The sequence below is a fragment of the Hyposmocoma kahamanoa genome, unplaced genomic scaffold, assembly GCF_003589595.1.
Source record: "Hyposmocoma kahamanoa isolate Upper Pololo Valley unplaced genomic scaffold, ASM358959v1 92, whole genome shotgun sequence".
NCBI classification, from domain to species: domain Eukaryota; kingdom Metazoa; phylum Arthropoda; class Insecta; order Lepidoptera; family Cosmopterigidae; genus Hyposmocoma; species Hyposmocoma kahamanoa.
In genome coordinates this window covers 4,081,482-4,103,016 of record NW_020654748.1, presented here as the reverse complement: position 1 = coordinate 4,103,016, position 21,535 = coordinate 4,081,482, and the positions used below count along the sequence as shown (strand labels likewise).

Below are 21,535 nucleotides of genomic sequence, written 5' to 3'. Positions count from 1 at the left end.
TCATCCTGGTTCAGCCATTCACCAATAGGTGGCGTTTTAGAAAAAATACTACTAGTATATAATAGCTAACTACACGTTAGATGGTGCCGAAACTCATTTTTCGTTACACTAAGAACTCACGGTTTTCACCCGCGTCTGCCGCGGGACCGCGGCATCTGTAGAATGTAACAGTTAAGTATGTAAAATTAGTAGCACATTTCACGGCGCGTTTTACGCCTGTAGTGGTAACGGTTGTTCGCGGTTGCCGCGGCAGGGTACTAGTAGAACCGCGCAGGACGCAATGACCTGCGCGCTTGGCGGCCGTCGTCGCCCGCACACTTTGGCGGTCGGTTCAGGCGCAATGTGATGCAGGCGCACGCAGGGTGCGTTCTTTATTAACCGCGCGACTTGCAATTGACTCCCACTAACTTCGCTGTCCGTTCCGCAATAGCAACGGTTTCGTGCCCGCAACCGCGGCAGCTACGTGCCCGCACAAACTTGCAGGATCGTGAGTATTGAAATAAAACCGCTGTCTAGCAGCACCGGCGGGCACGGATGGAAACCGCTCCGTAAATTGTTAACCTTATTAACCTTAAACTGACGCTACTCAACGAGTGATGTGATCCTACCTAATCGATAGTTGGAGACCATGTGGCTGTTTTTAATATTAAAAAAATATTCCTTTTTTCATACTATATCTACACTGGTACTGGTGTATTATTACATTAATAATAATATAAATTATTATTATTTTCTTAATGGCGGCCACTAGGCTTGGAGCAGTGTCAGTTTTATAAGAATAATATAAAAAATATGGCGATCGTCGCCAGTGTCAATTTTCCATTATACGTTACCACGGGTGGGTGAAGCTGTCGCTGTCAAGAGTAAACTCGAACCATCAACGAATTTAATAAATTAAATTATGTTGTTTTTTTTTATGAAGGATTTATGTAATTTTCTATAATTGTTTCTAATTTATTTTGCATGCACAAGTAAAATAAAGCTGATTTTATTTTATTTATTTTTTAATTGGATTTGCTTTGAAAACTTAAACAAAGGCAGAAATAGTAATAAGAAAACCAATCTTTCGATTTTCCTGCAGCTTCAATCCAACCTTCTATTATTTTGAACTCATTGTAAAAACTTAAAAATTCAAAATACTCTACGTTTAATCTACGAGTACAATGGAATTTAAATATCTAAAACACATAAATTTTTCTTCAAGCAACAGCAACATCCAAATTGACATGAAATTGAAACGGTTGTCCGAAATATGAGTTATGTTAAAATTACTCGAAATAAAATGTTTAGTAATAATAATAATAAAATAAAAGAAATCAATTTAACGTGAATGCTTTTCGCTTCAATATTTTAGGGACTTTAATTACAAAAATCATAGTAAGAAATTCAAACATTCAGTAAAGATTTATTGTCGACAAACATCAGTCTTCGTAAATGAACATCACTATATTTGAGTCTACAAATTTCTATGGAGACAAAAAGAAAATATTGAATAATAATAGAAATAGTAACTAAAAATGCAAATAGCCGATGGAATGTTATCTCACTGGTTTTAAAATTTTTGTTTTCACTCCAATTTTTACAAGGTGTATCGCTACAACTTGGCATTTTCACGTTTTACGAGAGATCTTGTATGTACAACGATCGCCATGTCACTGTGGCGATGTTTGTAGGCGTGTCACCTCGATATTAATATAGAATCCGTTCTGGACTAAGCGGATTTTTTTGAAATTATTGTTTGGCGATAATTTGTAAAATATTACTATGAATAATTTTTTTTAAATACTCCTATTGTTTTGAGCTAAAGTATATATTTTTGATATTTTTTTTATTCAATGTGTACCAATATATTATTATTTATGTATGCACTGTTACATCTATGGAAATTAAACTGAAAATTAACAAATAATGGCGCCACGCCTATTCATCATATTCGTGAGGCGGACTTTATTATTGATTTATATGAGTTAATATCAATTATTGCCATTTTATTATAATACTTATTTAAATATGTATGACATATTCTGTCGACATATTTCAACATCTATTCTCGATTTTACTGATTGTGTCCCACAACTAGTTCATGAAATTTGTCTGTGACATTCTAATCACACTTACTTTTGCGGAGTTTTTTGGGTCAGTTTATCAGATGTCTTTTCAATAGGCATGTATGTCCCAGACGTCAATAGAATGAGTCTCTGAGAGTGGCGACGTGAATTGTTGACTGTGTCTGTGAGGCGTACCGTATCGTGCAGGAACTCACCACTACTCCGTGTCCTCACAATGCTTAATAAGCTCTTGGCGTTATTATCGGGGTGCGCACTGCTTGTGTGGCACAATAGGCGGCTGTGTGCTGTGAATGCTTGAGAAATTGTGAGATAATGAATGCTAGGGAATCGAGTATTGTTTCTGTTTATTAATTTAGTTTTCACAAAAAAAAAACATAAATATAAACCTTTACTATACTCTAGAATCTTTTGAAATTTATTAACTATGAATATAAAATATGAAAAATAATGTAAATGTCACGATATATCAAAGCGACAATGTTAATCTGATTATATTTGGACAAAATTATAAATTCATTCATTTGAGCGAAAAAGTAACATTTTAAAATCGCGTAATTTTTTTTTCAATTTGTATTGTAAATTGGTTCTTTCAAAGCAAATACGACTCTACAATTATTCGTACCTAATGTATTAGCACCTTATATCGATGTCTATCTAGAATAGCGACTAATCTAAAAATACCTTTTTTTATAACTAGTGGCGGGACGAACAAGTCGTGCCCTTGGTGATAAACGACACGCTTGTCAATAGCAGTTGCAGTGCCAATCACGAGCATGCTATTCTGAGGGGCATTGCTACTGCGCCCATCACTGTGAGACAAGTTGACAAGTGCCATATGCCTGTAATTTCACCCGCGCTATTAGCGCAGAAATAGGTAAGGTGTCAGTACTTCCCTGGACTCTTTCACAAGGAGCTCGATTGCTAATAATTTATCTGAAAACATGGTTTGAACGAAATTCAGTCATATCTACCGCGCAATACCGAACAAGGGAACGCTCAGTGTCCTGTTCACAATAAAATTTATAGTATACGGAAAGCAGCTGTGTTATAAATAAAAAATGAATGATATATTTTGGTTTGGGCTACTATTCTAGAAAAATAACTTAATATAAGCCAACAGCAAGTCGCACAGTGATATATCGTCGTTTCGTCTACATTAATCAATAGGTTTAGCACGATAGGGCGCGACTTGAACGAGAGCACCATAAAGCGCGAGATACTGCTATTCTCGCAAAGAGCTCTTGTGCTAGCCCTACAGGATATTCATAAGCGCTCGTGCATTTACTTAAATAAACCTTTAACCTCACCTATTTAATACAGCTTTGATCAGAATAAATCTCTATCAGAATAAATATATTCTAGTATAAAAAAAAATTATTACTGAGACCACTGAGTCATCCGTGACCATGGGACCTGTAAAGGGCCCGAAACGTTAGTTTGTTTGAAAAAATAAATACACGCGATTGGATCCTAAAAAAATAATTTCATTTTCTGTGTGTAACAGTCGTGAAAATTTAAGATCTGGATATTTATTTATTTATTTTAATAAATGCGCATTTATCTAAACACTGGAAAGTGACGATGAAGTTGACGATGGAGCATGCACTTTTTTATTTTTTATTTAGGTAATGCCTATTTTCAATTGCTTGCATGGCATTACAATAATATCAATACCTCCAATTAACACTACGCCAATTTTATTTTGGTGACTTTCAGGTATTTGTGTATACAGCCATATTTATTTATTAATATTACGCTCCCCGAATTTAAACAAAAAATATAAAGAAGCAAGAAGGAAAATTTGAGAAAAAAAAAAAACTAATTTTGTGGAAAAAAAACAAAATACAAAATAAAAACAGAACAGGACCGAACATTAAGTTGGCGTAATGTTCATTGAAGATATCGATGATGAACCTTAATCTGAGGCTGCAACCAAGACATTCCGCAAAGTATCCAACTCCTCAACTACTTGCAAATAAAACTATCGTATTTATGTCCATTAAATTGATCTCGGTAAGTTGTTAGCTTACGAACTATCAGTACTCAACTTTTTGGATTACAATGTTATTTACCAGGGTATTTTTTTTTATTTTAAGTGTTATATTCTGTGCTAAGTACTTCTTTAGCGTTTGCTATACCACAGTAACTAATCACATTACATTGTGTATTAAAATCAATTATCTTAAAGATAGTATTTTGAAGCCATGTATACGTACATCGATAGTAACTATAGTGAAGTGGTTTTTTCTAACATCTAAGATTTGGAGCTATTTGAGTACCATGATCCGGTAATACGTCAATTGAAATATTAAACTTTATATTAAAACTTTTAGTGCAAACTTTTTATTAATTAGTACATCTTTAAAAGCACTTGACGTGCTTGACTGTTAAAATTTAAATTCAACTCTATACGACTTACGATAAGAACGATCAAAAATTTTAAGCTTCATATGGTTTTGACTGCATATTTAAAAAAACATCCGAAATTTAAATAATGAACGTCGCATAGATAACTTTAATCGAATGTGAAACTTATATGTAAACTGTTAGAGCGGTTACACGTGGCGATGCAAACGCAATGCAGTCGCTAATCGTCTACCTTTACACACACACGTGATTTTAAGCAAGCGCGATGCAAGCGCGCGTCTGCATCGATAGAAAGTACAAACACGCGATGGCATCGCTACACTTGGGATTTAAAGGCGATTGCATCCATGTAATCGCGCGCTTAAATCCTATAAATCGCAATCGCTGCTATAAGACACTTAAGTGTGTAACTATTCTTAAGGTAGATTTTGAATGGTATTCGCAAACGAATGAAATTCATTAGAATTTGTAGGTTTAAGGAAAAATAGATGTAATGAGTTGGACAGAAGGAAAAACCAGTAAGATGTTCTTAAGACTAGTGTAGGAATAGAATACAATAGAGAACCGAAGGGGAAAAGTATTTGGGCAACTAATACGTCACTATAGTTTTCTTAGAAGCATTAAGGAAGGAAAGGAAAGAGAGGCAGAGTCGTACCAGCAACTCAAAATTAGGGCGCTAAACTGAGATTGGTGATTACTCCACCGACAAAGGCCTTGCAGATATAGTTTAAAAAATCAGTCTAAAATCTGTGATACACATATATTGACCGATGGCTACATTTTAATAAAGCTACAAGAAAGTATATGTCTATTTATTTTTAACGTGAAAAATAATAGTAAAAGGACCAACAAGTCGTGCGCCTGGCGGTAAGACTCACGCCTGTCCATAACAGTTGCCGCTCAAACGGCACTCCCACTGAGCCCGTTACCCTGAGACATAAGTTGAACAGTCTCATGTGCCTGCAATTTTACCAGCACCCTTACCCTTCAAAACCGGAACGCAGTAATGCTCGCATTACTACTTGGCGGCAGAAATAGATAAGGTGGCAGTACTAAGGGTACTACTGCCAGTGTTAAAGGTAGTTCGTCCAGGGGGACGAACTCTTTCACAAGGAGCTCTACTGCTACGAAGTGTAATTTGCTTACCTATGAAATAAAGATTATTTGACTGTAACTTATATTCGTATAAAAGGGTGTTCCTTTCTTATTATTAAACTATATATCGTCGCCTTACTTTCTCAAATTCGTATCTTAAAGCACAAAGTACTGAAATGCAAAAAATGGATAGTGTATACAAATTTCGCAGGCTAATTTCACATCACATTTCCTTCATATTCACACACTGGCTTTTACTTATTCTTAAAGTAATGCTTCGAAATTAACACCCACGATACGAAATTTAAAATAAATATAAATTTTTACCATCTGAATAACTCTTTAAGTCTCTTTATAAGATTTTGAGAAAGTAAGACATCGATATTTTTAATGAAAATTAGACTATTATGAAATTCTTGATAGTCCTAATATAAATAAAACATATTTTTATTGCAATCGGCTACTTCCGCAAACCCCGAACAGCTCCGAAGGCGTATTTAAAAAATATGATACAGGATAAATGTAGTATGCACCAGCTTATAATAGTAATTTGTAAATCAATAAAATCAAACAAGAACAAATTACTACTAAGAGTAAACCTTGAAGGAGATTTACGACCACTTGTATAGTTTTTCTCGTACGTAAGTATTATTTTAGTAATTACAATTTTGACCAAGCCCAATTAGTGTCAGTGCCTGTAAGTGGTAGTTAAGTGGTAAACATTAGACTTGCATTGAGAAATTACTCTATTTATCATCAATAAACTTTGGGTTCAATGTCGATATTTAACAATTGATTCTTGGTATGTAATTTAAAGATACATCAAATAGAATCCTTGTCTCGTACAGTCGCTTCCTTACTACTTTTTCAATGAGAAATCATATTTTAATTTACTTTTAATGTGAAGAAATAAATAAAGAGGAGTGTTGATACCATAGATATAGGAAAAAAGGGGTTGATACATACATCAAAAGTGTCTAGGAATCAAGCACGTTTTTGCTAATTACTGAAAATCAGGGTTCTAAACGATTTTTTTTTTTGTCAATTTCATTTTCAAATTCGAATTATAAAATTGACCAAAGAAAATCCGTTGGTTGAAAAACTCATTAAAAACCTGATTTTCACTAATAGGCAAAGACATGTGAGTTATTTTTCAGTGACTTATTTATATGCATTTTTTTTATAATACTAAGTATGTGCAATAACAAGTCATGTGCCTGGTGGTAAACGCCACGCCTGTCCCTAACAGTTGCAGTGCCACTCAAATCACAAAGGTCTGAGGGGCACTGCCACTGCGCCCGACAATGTAGTACCCCGGAATGAATTCCATTGCTCTGATACCCATAGTATACAGGGACTGATCAGGTAATCGATACGATTGTGTGGCACATAATTAATATTGTCATTACGGGTCATCCTTTCCCATGGTTTGAAGAAATAAAAATAGTTTTAAAATGGGAAAGTACAGTCACTCGCGGCCACCGATTTAGGTGCAAGAACCAACGAACTATACGTGCTGCATCGTATAGTAAGGCTATATCCATTTGTGCTGGAAGGGACACGTCATACAAATCTAACCACCTGAAGTTGCAAGCGAAGCTGGCCGGAATTAATCCGTTTACGGACAAAACAATGTAATTGTCTGGCACGTTTTGTATTGTATTTAAATGATCATTTTAAATTTGGAAAAACAGCAGGTAAAAAAATCGAAACGATTGTCTTTTTAATGATTGATCCTTTTTCTCTGAGACGTAAAATAAGTTAAACCGATGTATGAGCTAATGTTTGATTTGTATAAATTAACTTTGAAAAATGAGCCTTTAAAAACCTGAAACCATGTTCGGAAATGCAAGTAAATTCGCTTCTACTGTTTCATATACTAACCTAACTTACTGAATGGAGGGCGCAACCAAGATTTAACAAATAATTGAAAAAGAGGACCAAATATTACTTTTGACTATGAAATACTAATTTAGTATGCTTCAACATAATGCTAGTGTTATCTTGAACGCATGTTCATTTAATCATTTATCCGTGGATCAACTAATATAGACGGAACAGTTAATATATATATAACAAACTTAACAAAAATATCGTTTATTTAAAAAAGTGCACATTTACAATAGATCAATTATATCTTTGAGGATCAAATAATATTTTCACTTCTCATAGTTCGTATTTATGCTGCGTGTAGGCTGCTTAAAATAGGATTTTATGCTCTAGTGCATAAAATAAAATCGTCGTTTAAGACCGAGGCAATGACGCCTGCGCCAACAGCCACGCACACTAGAACTTTATAAAATAAAGTTTTACGTTTGTTACAAAATTAAAAAATAGGCAATAGTAATTCTAATAAGTTATAAGAAATAGAAATGCATAAAAAATAAAAGCTTGTAAAATATAACAGAGCATTATGTGGTTCGACCTGAGTCACGTGTATAAAATAATCGTTTATTTGTAATATTGCTGTTTAATTTCCTCGCAACCGAAGTGAAAAGCAGAGTGTATAAACTCGTTCATAAAACCCATTTTACCCTCGACTTAAGTATCCACACTCGCCTGCGGCTCGGGTGCATATACTTGTCTCGGGTGAAATGACGCGTTTTATGCACTTGTTGTACAATAATAAATAATAAATAAATAACGCACATACTCAACATAGCCCCGCACTAGGGAAACCCTGTGTCGCGGGTGCCATGGACACACATAGACAACCACAAATTACACCCAAACTCACGAGATAAATAATTGTAGGCCATACAACTATTTTTCCCGGCCCGGGAATCGAACCTGGGACCTCTGCGTGGCAGTCCGGCATGGTAACCGTTCGGCCACGGAGGCAGTTAACAATCTACTATATATTATCTCATATAATTATGATATTTATTATTGATAATTTTAATTCTCCATTTAACTACCAAAGGCGTTGTAAAAAGTTAGCCTTGCAACGGCAATCATACATCAGCTCATGGTAATAGTACAAATATTGTCAATATCCCTATTACGTGCAATTTGACGTTTTTGTCTCGAATGCTCCACTTCTGTGCTGGTCCACTGGCTCAAGGAAACCACGCCCTGCGCTTGCGCACCGATTGCGACAGCTTTCTCGATACGGATATCGTTCGCCGCCATTTTGCCGCTATTACGCTAATACTATAAATAAATCCTTGTGGCATTATTCTGTCGTTGATTACTATAACTGATGATAATAATAAGTTACTCTAGTTATACTTATATATTGTCAGAAAATCACACCTAATTACCGGGTCTGGAACTAAGGACCACGATTACAGAATAAATTGCTTGACCTTACTAAACATTCTACTCCAAAAACTCAATAAAGTCACTATCTGTAAGCTAACTAACAGTTCGCGACTAATTTCATGACCCCAACATGATAGTTCTAGTGTAATGAGTTGAAAAATTGGGTATTCTGCGGACTGTCCTGGTTACAAGATCAGATCGAAGCTACCATTTTATTCTAATGTCCACAGAACAATAAATCAGTACGCCATTTTCGCTTTGTACGGAAGTCGCTGTTTTGGAGTGCAAGAATTGTTTAAAAAAAAATTAGAAGTGGTGGCATTTCACATAATCGGAAACCATTATTTTGATAAATTATCAACTTACTTTTTATTGAAATGTCATTACATTTCCATAGTATACCAAATTTCAAGTCAATGTCGAGGACAATTGAAAGCTAAACAAAAAGGCCAGGTTAATATAGAAGAACTAATTTTTCCATATTGTCTCGGGTCTAAAACTGTTTTGCTAGATCAAATTGTTAAGGTATTTATTATCAAATAACGCTCTTACAAAAACTATACGATACGCGTAATGATATCGCCTAGTGAATGTATTAATTCGTTACACGGTAGGATGTACTTTATTTGATCCTGAAAACAGGCTAAAATAAAAATATAAAACAAATTATTTAAAAATGAAATAAGTAACTTTTCACATAATTTTAATATAGAAATATTTCTCTTTAAATACTACAGAGAACCTGCTAAATTTTGGTTTTGCAACTAAAGCCCTGTAGTTATTAATTTCACGTTTATCCCAAAATTTTAAAATTGCCCAGCGGTTTAACGATACGCCGCGCGCCCGTTGACCCGTCAGTCGCCATCGGGCGCTTGTCGACGTCGGATCTGTTTCAAATTTTCTCCGCCTTTTCTTATTTTAGCCCCCTACACCTCACCTCCTAAAATGTAGGCTCGCCTAGAAATACCGAAATACCTCGCCTTAACTAGGAAAACAACTGACGATCTTCGCATCAAACAAGCGGACTAGTGTTCACCACCTAATTTCCGTGGCAATTTTTATTATTTAAATATTCAAGTATATTATCGTGTAATTATTAAATAATAAGATGGTCCAAGAAAGAAGGTATACTATCTTTTGGTAAATTGGACCAGCTTAATTCTTTTAGTATTAAGATCCAATTTACTTTAAATAATATATCACGATAGGTACAATACTCGAATATTAAATAATATTGCACGATAAAAAATGGAATACTTAAATAATGAAAATTGCTAAGAAAATTAGGTAGTGAACAGAATACTAACGAGTCCGAGAATGACCGAAAGATCTTAAGAGACTGCTCTGCTGCTTTCACTCTGAGACATAAGTTGATAAGTCCCATGTGCCTGTAATTTTTCACCAGCAAGCATCCTTACCCTTCCAAACCGGAACGCAGTAATACTTACATTACAGCTTGATGGCAGAAATAGGTAAGTAACTTCACTGGACGTACTTTTTTACAAGGAGGACTATAGCTATTTAATTACCAAATATTAAGCTGTTTTTTATTTCAATTCCCCTTTCGCAGGATCCTTGGTAAAAACGGACTTCTTTAGCAATGACCTGGGGTTGTTGGTTTGTCGGTGACATTTACAATTTAAAAACTTTATTAAAGACAAAATTTAATTTTAAATCTTGACGTAAACATTTTAAAACAGTCGTTAAAACCTAAAGCATGCTGTCAAACGTTTTCAAAATGTCTCCTACGCCCTTTCTACAATACACTGACGATGTTCTTTGATGCGTATAGAAACGCGCTTCGTCTGTCTTATGTAAGAGAGGGATTACTTCCCGTCAAGCCTATAAACACCTATATCCATTAAGAGGATGTTACATTTCACAAAATAATGTAGAAAGTGATTTGTAAAAATTATGTAGATACAACTTTGAGAACCTTTTTGAGTTAATAGTAATAAACCTGATAAATGTCAAATTGCATAATTATGTTAAATAATACCACACTTTTAATATTGTGTAGTTTGCATTGTAATTTGTAAATTGTAAGACAGTCAATCTTAAACAATCTTTAGAAAACAAAGTTTAGATAGACCATCTTATCGTGGGAGGCGTGTAGTAGACTTTTCATATTAAGTATAATAAGACGTACCATTGTTTATACAAGTATTCTGTTTTGCTGCTATTAAAAGAATCTAAGTAGAATTATGCATAGGAAGAAAAAAAATATTATATTACTATTTTGTTATAATTATTAATACAAAGATCGAACACTCAGAAAAAAGTATTCGATCTTTTTATTAATAATTATAACAAACTAGTGGAGTAATTTCACAAAAAATAATTGAATATCAATTCAATAAAAATGTAATTAATACAGTGAATAGCGACATCTCTCGCCAGGACTGGTAGCTGTAAAGGTACTAACTGGGTGATAAATCTGCAATAGATTTCTCATAGATGGCGTTACGACTAAAAAGTCGTTGAAATACCAAGTACAAAGACACGACGCAAGCACATAGAAGAATTCGTGAGGTCCGTTGGTTTGTTCCGTGGCTTAGTTGGTATAGCGTCTGCCACGGTATGCAAGAAGACGTCGGATCCGACCGGATCGAAGGAATTTTTTCTGAGTGTTTTTTCTGAGTGTTCGATCTTTGTATTAATAATTATAACAAACTAGTGGAGTAATTTCACAAAAAATAATTGAATAACAATTCAATAAAAATTTAATTAATGACTATTTTGGCCTGAACTAGATTACATAAAGTGTGACTCGTTAGCAGTTAAGTAGATATCTTTTAATTATTTCTTACAATATTCTAACGACGGATTTATTGACGTGTAAAGAATAAAATGTTACGTTCAGTAATTCAGTAATGATATAATGTTGAATTTCACATATTTTGAGTTACAACATTATTGTAGTGTGCGATAAGTTATCATTTCATCACGATGGCAAACATGACCCATAATTCAGCATGGCGGCCACCAGTGACGTGGTTGACGGCAATCATTTCTTAGCTACTACTCTACTACTATCTACGTTTGATAGCAGTATAGAGCTACTTGTGAAAGAGTTTGTCCAGGGAAGTAGTGCTACCTTGCCTATTTCTGCCGCCATGCAGTAATGTCAGCATTACTGTGTTCCGATTTTAAGGGGTAAGGGTGCTGGTGCAATTACAGGCACATGAGACTTGTCTACTTATGTCTCAGGGTGACGGGCGCAGTGGCAGTGCCCCTCAGATCTTTGCGATTTTTAGCTCTGAGTGGCACTGCAACTGTTATGGACAGGCGTGTAGCTTACCATCAGGCGCACGACTTGTTTGTCCTTTTACTTGATATCATAAAAAAAAAAAGAAAACTAAGAAATTTCTGGATTTTAATCTAATCTGTGACACAGATTGGACGTACTATGAAGTGCCCTGAGTTTGTTTGAGAAAAGGGTGCACGCTCGAGCGTCGCACCGCTGTGCCCCAGATTGGTTACAATGAATGAGAATAACTGAATCTGTTACAAATTAAATGGACGTTACGTCATACTAATGGCTTTTGTTGATAGAAAACGCCGTAAGGGATTATAGATAACATAACAAAGTTACCAATACAAGTTAAAAAAACGTGAGCTAAGGCTTATTCGTCAATGACGTTTAAAAGTAGTGGATTTATTAACAGCAATTGTAATTTGATATTTCGATGTATACTTTCTCTTTTAAATGATGCGCGTGTATATTGTGTATATTATTGGCATTACAAAAAAATCTGACAGGCGTAACGAGAGCACAATAATCGTGAGGTTGTTTTATTTCTTTGTTATTGAGCTTATAATAGTACAGACACGCTTCCGCTTACACCAAAGTAGCTTTGCAGAAAGGTTCATCATAGTTTATATTGTCCATATTTTTTTTATGATATTAAATGACGGAACGAGTAAAGGATTATTCACATTAGACCGTCCCGGGCGCGAACCGAGCCACGTACGAGGCTCGGATTGGAAATGCTGCGTGCATTTTATATGAAGTGATTCACATTACAACGTGCCGCGTTCGTGACACGGACGAGCGACGCCCGAGCTGCTTCCGAGTTCGTGCGAGTGTCGGATGCGGCCCGGCCTCGGTTCGTTGTAATGTGTACACTCTCTGACCCTGCCTAATTTAAGATCGTGTGGCACGTACGAGACTCGGATGTCTCGGACACGGCTCGCGCCCGGCACGGTCTAATGTAAATATGAATATGCAGCACGTCCGAGGCTCGGATGACTCAAACACGACTCGCGCCCGGGACGATCTAATGTGAATCATCCTTTAGTCGTGCGTCTAGTGTTAAACAACACGCCTACCCATAGCAGTTGCAGTGCCACTCAAAGTTTTAATTCGCAAAGATCTAAGGTACACTACCATTGCACCCGTCACCCTGAGGCGTGACTTGAAGTCCCATGTTTCTATAATTTTACGAGAACCCTTACACTTCAAAACTTGAACGCTGTAATGGTCACATTACTGCTTAGCTACAGTAATAAGTAAAGTGATGGAATTTCCTGGACGAACGAACTACTGCTACTTAGAAAATCTCTATTATACACGGTTATTATTATTCATGTAGGTATCTTTAATTAAACTGATACAATAATGCGTCTATTAATCAAACAACAGGCTGTTAGCACAGTTCTCTTGCCTGATGTACTTCCTCAATTATGTATCCGTGAAAAAGTGGAACATTTTTCACGTCGAATTTTTAATTGTCATGTTATGAAATTTTTGGATGAGTAGAATCGGAACAATTCATTGTAGACGGTTTATAATTCATTTTATGTCGCAATTTCATTGCGAGATGCGCCGTGTGAATAGAGGCGGCTATTGTTTTAAGGTGTGCCATTGTTTTTGCCACACTCGGTTATGAATCGGAATAAACATTGATTAGAATATTGCATCCTAATTACTTTTACATATACATATATATATATATTATATGTACACATACTCCCTCTATGTCTATTGTACGGCATTATTACAGTTTCTTGTTTTAACGCACACACTCAACATAGCCCCGCACTAGGGAAACCCTGTGTCGCGGGTGCCATGGACATACACATAGACAACTACAAATGACAACCAAACTCACGAGAACAATAAATGTAGGCCATACAAATATTTCTCCCGGCCCGGGAATCGAACCTGGGACCTCTGCGTGGCAGTCCGGCATGGTAACTTATTCCGCCATGGTAGCTTATTGTAATGTCAAAACTATGATGTTTTATTGGCAGCTTTGTGACTATTCATTCACTCAGTTCGTATGACGCGACTTTAACATTAAAGTAATATTGATTTTATGTCAAGTTTAGCAATCTTAAAATAGTTATGGATGCATTAGAAACAATATTATTTTCAGTTTTATTATCTTAATATTAATTTGTAATGTTTAAAAGTTAAGTTGAACTTATTTATTTACATATATCTCTTCAATATATTGTTTATTTTTTTTATTTAATAGCACATAGTAAATAATTTTTCGATAAATAAAAATACGCCATGTTTATTTCATAAAATTATAACAGCGCCATATGCTCCTTGGCGGAACTAACAGTTGGCACTAGATTATAGTTCTGAACTCACAACGTGACTATCAAGACCCAGCTTGTTTTATTTATTTTTCTTCATGCAAATGGGGAATAATTATTGACAACAACGTAATTTTAATACATTTTATTATTACATACTTTTCTTAACAATCAAAAGTCTCTGAATGTAAATAACATTAAGTACTTAAACATTATACTACGACAAGACGAACATCAAAAAAGAAAGAGATGGCATTATATAGTTCACATAGCGTTATCTCTTTCCTATATTTAGTAAGGAATAGACAATATTGGGAAATCATTCGTTCTTTCAGTCACTTTAGCAATAATACATTACTTGGTTGATAAATTTGTCATGGTACGAATATGAGTAATATTACTATAATAATAATATTACTTTAAGCTTACATTGAAATAAGATTGTTTTTGGAAAGGTTATGGTAGACCCCCAGTTCTTGATAATCATCTTCACAAAGTCACATAGGTGTAACGTATGCCCTTCTATAATAAGATTCCGGTAGATAGTCAAAATTTGACATTCACGATGTGTAAAACTATAATGAAACAAAAACCTTATACTGACAAAAATCCTTGATATTATTGACCCATTTAGCTCTTGCAAGTAGTTTCTATCTATGATGTTTGAACGAATATTGTATATTTACGAAGAACCACCGCAGAATTTCTTGCTCATTTGTGTCAGGGGAATCTGCCTTACGAATAAGCAGTAAAATTTAATCAATTTGACGATTTAAAGTGTATTTTGCTTACATTTGAATTAAAGATTGTTTGAATTTGAATTTCAGTTAGAAATTAAACATAATAAGAGCGGGAATTGAGAGGCTGAGATGGTTTGAATCCTTACTACTATGATATTCATTTTTTTTTAGTGAAATTACTCCACTAGTTTGTTATAATCATCGAGTATATAACCAGAAATAGAGACGAAATAAGGTCCATATATTCCTGGTAACTCGTCAATGATACATCACTTATAAATATCAACTCTCGTTTGCACTGAAATATAGACAGCGCCAACAACTGACCTGTGTATACGTCTCCATATATTCCAAAAATATTCTGTATTTATTGTAATAAAGATAATATCTCTAACAATAGCGTGCTGTTTCATTCGGTGGTGTGGGAAAAACAGCAAAACATCTAATCACAAAACAAACGCAATCAAATTTCATCGGTAATTAAATATTAAATATGTAATTTTGCAGTTTTCGTCCATTATACCAAAGCTGAAGAAGAAAACAATGGACGACACCCATTGACGACTCCGATCAATTGTTTCGAATTTGGGCTGGCCATTTGGAGCGCAGTTGTCACAGTAATGATGTGGCCGAATAATTTTCAAACAAATTAAATGATATTTCGTCTCTATTTCTGGTTATATAATCGATGGTTATAATTCGTAATATAAAGATTCGAACCAGCGCCTGCAGTATACCATTATACATACAATTTTTTTTCTCATATTAAAACTTGATTTTTTAACAACATCTTCAATCTTTTTCATATAAAAATGGCGAGGTCCATCTTCCCCCATAGGTTTTTCCTTCCACATTCGTTTAGTAAACTATAACACTCTAACTTCCTCATACATAAAGTTAATATTTTAATAAATAACATTTGATATATCAGCTTCGCTACGCTCGGTATTTATTTTGTGTTGTTTACCGTCTGTTCCAACTACTTAACTATTAATAACAGATATACTATAGATAATAGATATAATACTTGAATGTAATACCAATATTGTCATTAGTATATTTAGTTTCTATAGCCATTAAGTGCTCTTACTTGAAGAACCTAACAGTCGCTTTGTTGTGAAGTAGGAGCTTCCTATATTGAATATTTGTTTTGCTTTCATTGCAGATGCGGCGGCAAGCTCGGATCTCAGCCGGCGGCACGCTATTGGTGCGTTCCGCCTCTGCATTGCAAGGTACACAAGTTATATGTTACATTTTTTATTAATAACCATAGCAACAACATGTCGTGTGTCGATATTCTATCCTGATTTGTTTACGTAGCATTTAACTCCACTATCACGACAGCAGAAACGAGTAACGGGTAATCTGCAAAACCACGATTTCACAGTTCTTTTTTTTTACACACTCATAGTCCCGCACTAGGAAAACCCTGTATCGCGAGTGCCATGGATATACACATAGGTAGACAACTACAAATTACACCTAAAGTCACGAGAGAAATAAATATAGACAATGCAAATATTTCTACCGGCCTGGGAGTCGAACTCGGGACCTCTGCGTGGATATCCAGCATGGTAACCATTCGGCCACGGAGACAGTTAGTAACAGTAGAGTAAACAGTAGAGCAACAGTTGCAGTGCCAGTCAGAGCTTTAAATCGCAAGGATCTGAGGAGCGCTGCCACTGCGACCATCACCCGAGACATAAAGTCGACAAGTCCCACGTGTTTGTAGTTTCATCAGCACCATTCCTCTTCAAATCCGGAACACAGATATTTCTCATAACTGCTTGGTAGCAGAAATAGATATGATGAAATACTTCCCTGGACGAACTCTTTCACAAGGAGCTCTACAGCTAATAAAACTTAGCAATACGAATAGTCATAGTCATAACTTTTATTGCATTATGTGGTGCAGAAAAAGGTTTTAATATTATAACACGATCCAACATAAACCCTGTGGAGGGCGTTGCAAATTAACTTACTTACTAAGTACAACATTATCTATTATCATTTTCTATTGTCATTATTTATTTTCATTATCTATTGTCATTTTAGGGAGTTGTAAAATATAGAGGGGATCAGTTGCATTTCAAATTGGCGGTGGATCAGTTTTGGGGATCAGATGGGAATAAGTCGTGCTATCGTTATCTATTTTTATATTTATCTATTTATAATAAAAAAAACTCCTGTAAATTATAAAAACATTTCGATAGTAAGAATCCTTTCAATTTATTGTAAACATAATATGTTCCTGTTCTACATTTTTTATTGTGAGAGGTATTTTGTTATAAATTTTATCGCTATATAGTATGTACCTGAGCTAACTATGTGAAAATTAGTGAGAGTACCTATGTCTTAGGTAGACGGAATACATTTACAACTAATTTTATTTCTTAACACTTTTCAGTATGGCTGTGGTTGCTGTTATTCATATTCCAAAACGAATTTCGAATATCGAGGTCCATTCAACCAGGGGTGAGTGTCATTGATCTCTATTTTTTTTACCTATTTCGTACTCAGTTAGAGTCAAAAATGTTGAAATTAAAGGTGTAAGATACGGATTACGACCATTTCAGTTTAAATTGAAATTGTAATGCTAGTAGTTTAAACTACTACAATGACTATACCGTGTTGTTCTATAAATCATTCCAATCAGAGGATTTCAAGAATATTCTATTACTTTCCACCTAAAGTGTACAACCAATCAAACGAAAATACAACAATGTTTTTAGTCGCCTTCTAATTAGACGCTTCTAGAAGCGCTGCAGTGGCGCCACTATATTGCAGTAGCCGCGCACTACTAATTCTCATACAATATGTACAGTATTTATTGTTGTGACACTCACGCGCCACTTTTGCAGTCACAATAATTGAACTAAAAATTACTGACGCACTGCAGACTGCAGCGCTTATAAAAGTTTAATATGAAGGCGCTCACGTAAAACAGAAATTTATTTCTCGGTCATACCCTTCTGCTTTATATATCGTAGAACTGACGGCCATTGGGGCAGAAACGTTCTCGAATGGAGACCACGAACCGGAAAGCGTTCAGTATGACGGCCTCTTACGAGATAGACGGATGACCTGGTCAGGGCGGCGAGTAACCGATGGATGCACGTCGCGTCCGACCGACTAATCTGGCAATCTTTGGGGACGCCTATGTTCAGCAGTGGACGTCTTCCGACTGTTATGATGATGTTGATGATGGCTCTTCTGCTTTAAGAATTACTATCAAAAATATGTCTAAATATTGGAAACGAGTACCTATATGATCTTATTCGCGTATAGGTTACTATTCACGTACCTATTTGTTTTTGCAAACAAAGCATCTTTTCGGGCTCTCTAAAAGTCCCATAGTCACAGCTAACTGTGGTTGAAAAAACAAACTAATTATAAATCCGAAACAATAGTTTCATTTCTAACGTGTAGCAACCGCGAAAACCGAAGAACTAGATTGACATATTTCTAAATAGGACATGAAACTATTTTTCCGTATTTAAATCGCATGTATTTGTTTTTTCAAACAAACCGACGTTTCGGGCCCTTTACAGGTCCCATGGTCAAGTTTGACTGACGTGGTACAGTCTTCAACCAGTTATGTCTAATATTGATGCAAACCACCCTATTTTTTCACACAATAATTATTAATTAAATACCTTATTTTTAATTTTACAAAGAAAACATTCCAATTTACGCTATATTAAGTTTTACAAATTATTAAAATAGTTTTATTTCCTATGTGTCATATTTCTAAATGTTTGAAAATTTACATTTCAGTACTTGGACTTTGACAACCTGCCCGAGACGAATTTCACGTGCGCGGGCAAAGTAATAGGCGGGTACTACGCCGACACAGAGACCTCCTGTCAGATGTTCCACGTCTGCACCGTGGGCCAACAGGAGGAGCCCATGGACATCAAGTTCCTTTGCCTCAATGGCACTGTCTTTGATCAGGTAAATGGAAATCAATCATTATTTCTTTTGAAACCACGGCATGTAATTTACGATATGTAATTATTACTAAGAAACGTATATACAACATCGATGTACAATTTTTACTCATTTGGCTTATTTGAGATATTCCCTATCAAGTAGATAACTTTCATACAAAATCTCATTTGCGGAACCTACAATTAATTTCTAAAGTTCTTTATTGCCATTTTTGCAGGAGACAAGAGTATGTGAGAGAGTTGACGAAGTAGATTGTTCAAAGTCTGAAAAATTCTACAGTTTAAATTTAGAGTTATATGGCAGCACTGCGCCCCCTATAATATCAGCAGATCAACCCAAGCCTCAAGGTCAACCCACTGAGCAATCCGTTCAAAAGTTGAAACCCAACCTAGAACAATCTGATCCCTCCTTAGACGAATCTACGACGTTACATTCTAAAACGCAGGAACACTCTACAGATATTGTAGACTCCACCGAAGATCCTTTGCAAGACATAAAGAAAGATGACCCTAAGGGTTCGCAGAATACTCTCCCTACTCAACAATCGTTACCAATACGGAATCACGAAGAAATTATAGAAGGTATGTAACATATCTTTACAAGGAACAATAAAAATATGCTTTTAAATAAAAATAAAAATTGCAGAAAATCAACTACTTATTAATCGATGAACATGTCCCAAAAAAGCATGTTTAACTATGACTAGTTTTTATTTTTTATTACCAGAATATCCAGAGGACGAATTCGATGACAACACCGAATACGAAGAAGATTATTCACATTCTCCGATATCAACCACCAGTCAAGTTTCAACTACGACTATAACGACCACAACAACAAAGACCACTACCAAACAACCACCGACCACTACTGTTCAGCCGAAACCAACATCACCACACCTTATATCTCCTATTCCTCATTTAATTTCCTCTCCCTCACCTACCGTATATCCTTCAGCTTCACCGTCCTCTTCTCCTTTGACACCATCCTTGCCATCAATTGATCCAGCGCTCTTATCTCCTCAAGAATTTATCTACCGTCATCGTGGACCAGGATCCGAAGCGATTTCGTTCCAACGACAAAGTATTCGACCGGCAGATGGTGTGTATATCACACACGCACCACCTCAGCAGTTTGACCACTTCCAGTATGAGTCGTCTAGAACTGCGCCCCGTCCTGCCCAACAACGGCCCACGCCTTTCGTACAAAGGCCCCAACCAGCGCCATTTCGGCCAACCACCTTGGATCCACGAGATCAGCTCTTGCGTCCGGGGCCTTCATCGCAGTCGTCCGAGAGACATGAAACTTCGGTGAAACATAGGCCGCAACAATATCAACCATCAGTTTTACCTGCGCAACGTCCTTTACCATTCAATCCGTACTACTATGATCGAAAACGAAGTGATGAATCCATTCGTGATGACGAATCGTCCTTAGCTGCTCGATCCGTGGGCCCTCCGACTGTTACAGAACGGCCTCCAACAAAACCGAAAAGCCCTCCTAGAGTTATTGTCACTGCCAGCGCTTCCGTTAGCGACAGCAACGGAAAGAAGTTAAATTACACTGTAGGAAATGTAGTAAGCGCAGTAAAACCAATAGTACCCATCAATTATGACGACTACAAGGAATCCGACCTTATATTTGATCCATTTTTTCTTGATGTGCCAAAACTGCAAAAGCGGCGTAAAACTAGGTCTAACCAAAAGAGAAAAGTCTTCACGATACCATCCACTGCAACTGTTTCCCCAGATTTGGTGACTGAGCGACCGACGACAACTACAAGTTCGCCAATCACATCGCGAGCGACTACCACTGCACGAAGTGTGACTGTTACCGCTACTCCAACTACGACAACCACCGCCGCGTGGAACCCGAACGATTATGTCGACGACAATTACGAGCCACATTCTTACATCCCGCCCGAACCTCCACTGGCGGTTCTAATAGCGAAAGAGTACACTAAATTTAAAAACCAAGAAAAACCCAGTCAGCAGTGGGCGGAAGACGAATTGCCACGACAGGTGAAGTTAAATTTAGGGCGTGTGGAGCATGCTGAGCCGACTCCGTCTGCAGTGCAGACAACCTCTAGTCAAAACGAGGGGGCGGGAGCGACGCCCCCCACCGCCTCGCCGCCGCCCCTGCCGCCTGTCGAGGCGCACACCAGCCCTACGTCGCGCTCACCTGACTGTCGGAATCGTGCCTAAATATTTTAGCTCATTTTTATACATACTATATAATAATATCAAATATTATACATAGTTCCATACTTAGATAGGTAGCAAATTTTAACAATTGTAAACTCGGAATCAATAATTTTTGGATGACAACATCTTTCAGATTCCGAACATGTTTTCATTTCTTCAGACTATTGAATTAATTTTTAAATAAATATTTATGTTAAAAAAATTGCCTTTGTAAATAATAATAATTGAATATATCATAATGTTTGTTCTCTAAAGTTCATTCGTTTATTATCTAGTAATATTTATGGAGGAAACT

At 36.1% G+C, this 21,535-nt stretch overlaps 1 protein-coding gene across 1 annotated transcript in view; it reads left to right on the top strand.

Moving 5' to 3' along the window:
* Nucleotides 1-21,535, top strand: part of LOC113236599 (mucin-2-like) — a 140,083-nt gene extending 118,548 nt beyond the window's left edge. Inside the window, exons 3-7 of the mRNA XM_026472743.1 lie at nucleotides 16,251-16,317; nucleotides 17,493-17,560; nucleotides 18,863-19,039; nucleotides 19,254-19,617; nucleotides 19,763-21,535. Coding sequence (XP_026328528.1) covers nucleotides 16,251-16,317; nucleotides 17,493-17,560; nucleotides 18,863-19,039; nucleotides 19,254-19,617; nucleotides 19,763-21,240 — 2,154 coding nt within the window. The 3' untranslated portion in view covers nucleotides 21,241-21,535. The remainder of the gene's footprint in view (nucleotides 1-16,250; nucleotides 16,318-17,492; nucleotides 17,561-18,862; nucleotides 19,040-19,253; nucleotides 19,618-19,762) is intronic.